This window comes from Haliotis rufescens, unplaced genomic scaffold, assembly GCF_023055435.1.
Source record: "Haliotis rufescens isolate VD_foot unplaced genomic scaffold, xgHalRufe1.0.p SCAF_4, whole genome shotgun sequence".
In the NCBI taxonomy this organism is placed as follows: domain Eukaryota; kingdom Metazoa; phylum Mollusca; class Gastropoda; order Lepetellida; family Haliotidae; genus Haliotis; species Haliotis rufescens.
Genome location: NW_025964112.1, coordinates 23,026,988 through 23,030,619, shown reverse-complemented (window position 1 = coordinate 23,030,619; position 3,632 = coordinate 23,026,988). Strand labels below are relative to the sequence as shown.

General features: G+C 38.2%; 1 protein-coding gene across 1 annotated transcript; it reads left to right on the top strand.

Moving 5' to 3' along the window:
* The first annotated feature begins 232 nt into the window (after positions 1-232).
* Positions 233-2,563, top strand: LOC124132207 (FMRFamide peptide receptor frpr-18-like). The gene has a single exon (XM_046495990.2). It carries the CDS (start codon positions 959-961, stop codon positions 2,096-2,098), a length of 1,140 nt encoding a protein of 379 aa, XP_046351946.1. The 5' UTR covers positions 233-958; the 3' UTR covers positions 2,099-2,563.
* The last annotated feature ends 1,069 nt before the right edge of the window (positions 2,564-3,632 follow it).

Sequence of the window (3,632 nt, the reverse complement as noted above, 5' to 3'; positions counted from 1 at the left end):
GTTTAATACGATGACTACAGCTTCTGAATTTACAGTTTAAAACGTTCAAGTCATCTATAATTGCTTAATTAAATTTGATTTCCCCACAATGTATTTTTGTGGTGTTCTTATGCAGATAGTGTGTCACGCATATATCCCTGCAAAATCAATAATGTTTGGGGATAGATTCTTGGCAACATGTATTTTTTTCTCAAAACGTTGTCATTGTTGTATTCCAGATGGTGTTCCGTGGGATTTGACGATGCGAGTAACTCACGAAACGAGGGATGATATAGCACCGGTATAAGCCGTTCTAAAATTGAAGTTACTTGCAGTCAATACAGAAAATCAAAAATACTCGTCAATTCTAAAACAAGGTTCTGTACACCAGGACTTTGTCCGGTACCTTTTTGGGCCAGAAGCAAGGAATTCGTCATAAAAGAGATCAATTTTAATTGGAATAAACCCAACAGACTCTGACGGGATACAGGGTTAGTGGTGTGTCAAACTAAACGGATTCATCAGGAGACCTGGACACTATGATTGAATTTCTCGTGAACTACTTTACGTGCATAAAACCAATATCAAGTGGTTCTGATCACCTTATAATTAACCAAAGACGCTTCAACTCCTTATCTTCTGAACAGACGAGGAAAGCAAACAGCATTCAGTGGTCAGCTTTGGCTGAAGGTCGTTTGAGAACTGCTTCATCCATTGGAGATCGATGTCGTCTACCATTGGCCATTGTCACTGCGACTGCACGGAGGACATGCTCATATTTTCGGAATACATGGATCTCTTCACAGGCAGGTGCCAGTTGTGTGATAAAATCTCAATAGATTATCCTTGGTCACTGACTATGCTCCAGGCGACATTCTAAGTCTTGAAATACATTAATATACCTGGACACCGACTAGGATCAAAGGATTCTTCAAACATCAAACGATACACCTGAACCTATTCAGCTGTACATATTATCATGCCCATGGCTGTGACTAACGAATCCCTCCATGTTTCGGGCAAGTATATATCCAATTATTCTTTACACCGGAACAAGGCAACGGTACCGAATGATGACATGGTTGACGAGGCAACATCGGAATTTATTATCAATATTTCTAGCTGTGGCCTTGTTCCCGTCATCACCATATTGGGAATAATAGGCAACATCATGAGTTTTGTTGTGTTTCTGAGGCAGAAGAAACGGGACAGGACGAGAGTGGTGCTCATTAGCTTGGCTATATCAGATACCATGTATCTGTTGATTACATTTGTTCGAAAGATGTCCTGCGTTGTATCCATGTTTGATGAGGTAATTGGAAAGAACTGGGGTGTGTTTATGGTGCCACAGTGGTATATCATTGGAATAACGTTTGCAAGAGTCACCAGTGTCCTTACCATGGTGATTGCCATTGAAAGATGTTTTGCCGTACTTTTCCCTTTAAAGGTGAGAGCTGTGGTGACACGTGCGCGCGCACTGAAGCTTGTCATAGCAATATTCATCATGGTGTCAGTTGCAATGTTTCCTTTAACTCTTTGTTCCTATACCAGATGGACTCTAGATCCGGTGCAGAACAGATCTGTTTTGTACGTGACATGGACAGACTTTTATATCAAGAACGAAGGTGTAATGGAAAACTATATAAACATTGCCCTGGCAACCTTGCTGAGGATAACCCCATGCATTGTGGTGCTGTTCTGCACCACAGCTGTTCTAGCATCCCTCAAAAGAGGTCAAAAGTTTCGCAAACAATCCTCAAATATGGCAAAGTCTGGTATTCTCATGGAGGAAAGGCGTGTGACCGTCATGCTTCTAGCCGTGACGTCAGTCTACGTCATCTGCCTTGTTCCAGGGTCAGTCTTAGTACTGATGAGGAGATTTGTCCCATCTTTCTCTCGAAATGGAAGATACAACAACATGTTTTTGTTGCTTAGCAACATGAACATTGTGCTCGAGTGTTTGAATTCTGCCTTAAACTTTGTTATTTACATGAAAACCAACAGACGCTTCAACATTGCCTTCAAGAAAATGTTTTGCAGCTCCTGTAATGAAAAAACCTTAAGAAATGAATTACATTTATTATCCAACGGTACGTCAGCGACTAGTTACCTCGATTAAAGCGAGTTGTCTCCCATGGGTCATTGTCTGTACCATATGTTTGCACACAGTAGCGCCATTTCAGCTCACAGTTACTACCTTCCGTGACCTTTACACGTGTGAACAACAGAATATTATTTCCCTGAGAGTTTTGTTTACAACATAATATTTTCAGCCAGAGCTTAAAAACATACATATATTTTTCTGGGGACCTACAGCACATTGTTTTTTACGTTATTATAGCTAATATGTTCCAGGGGACGATGTATTATATTTTGAAAAAACCCGAGGTCAAATTATATTTTACCCGCATTTACATTAAGTGTTGTTGAAAAGGAAGGATGTGTTTCCCACATACTTCCATAATACGACCTTAGAAATAGATAGCTATCTATAGGACGATATTTATTGTACCAACATGTTAACGAACATATGAGTGTTGTTTGTGAACGTAGTGTTAAGATAATGTTTTTCATGATTTATTTTCCGAAAAATCGAGGCATGTGTATTAATATCATAATAGGGAAGGACATAGGTAAAAATTAATTGCCAAATTCATATATTCGTATCGACGTATTGATGTTTTTCATATTGGCGCTAGTTAAAAGGAATTGAATTAGAAACAGTAAAATAAACTTATAAAACATTCAAATACTTTGCATATAGTAAACTCTAATTGACAGGTAAGCACCGGTGAACTTGAGCACAAAAGTTAAGCTGTAGCACAAATTGTGTGCCACTGTTTAGCTGATCCCGGTATCAAATGCTATACAGTGGTTCTTGCATCTTACGAGCATATCACTCATGAACATACCAAATTAAACATGTTCTGAACTGTATTTGATAGGTTCCTTCGGCTAATGAGATCATGAATGTTTTGCAAGTGTTTCACAAATCTTTCACAAGTGTAAAGTATCACAGTGTTAAATGGTTCAAGGCTATGTCGATAAATGCATATTCATTTCCATCCGCTGCAAAAGTAACTTCAGCCATTTTCGAGTTTTCGAATAGTGTCTGTAAATTTAAAGAAAATATGTGATTTGTAGAGTTCATACAATTTTGTTACGCATCTGTGATCATGAACAATTTTGAACACTCATGAACATTCCCTCCTGTGATTATCGTGTTTTATGTATGTTTCGTATATATTATATTTACACCTATCTATAGTTGTATGTATTGAATTTTTTGTCTAAATATTTTGCAGAAACCACTGTTACTGGCAAATACGGAAAGACTGTTCTGACAATCAGAATGCGGGTCACTGGAACACTGACAATTTCAAAAAGAGCGGAGCGTGATGTATAGAAATGCTTCCAATCTTCACTTGTTTTTGTGAATGCTTGTGATAAAAAGTAAATTGCCTGTGTATATTTTGTGTCATTTGAAACCTTGACCTGAAGGTTACAAAGGGAGACTAGTAGAAGGAAAACAAGGTGTTAACATCAATTACCTAATATTTTGTATTTGGGTCATTTGTTTGTTATGTTTGGGGTTTGGGGGTTTTCAGGAAGGTGGTTAAGTTTATGGATGTTGTGATCTGTAGTTGGCCTAC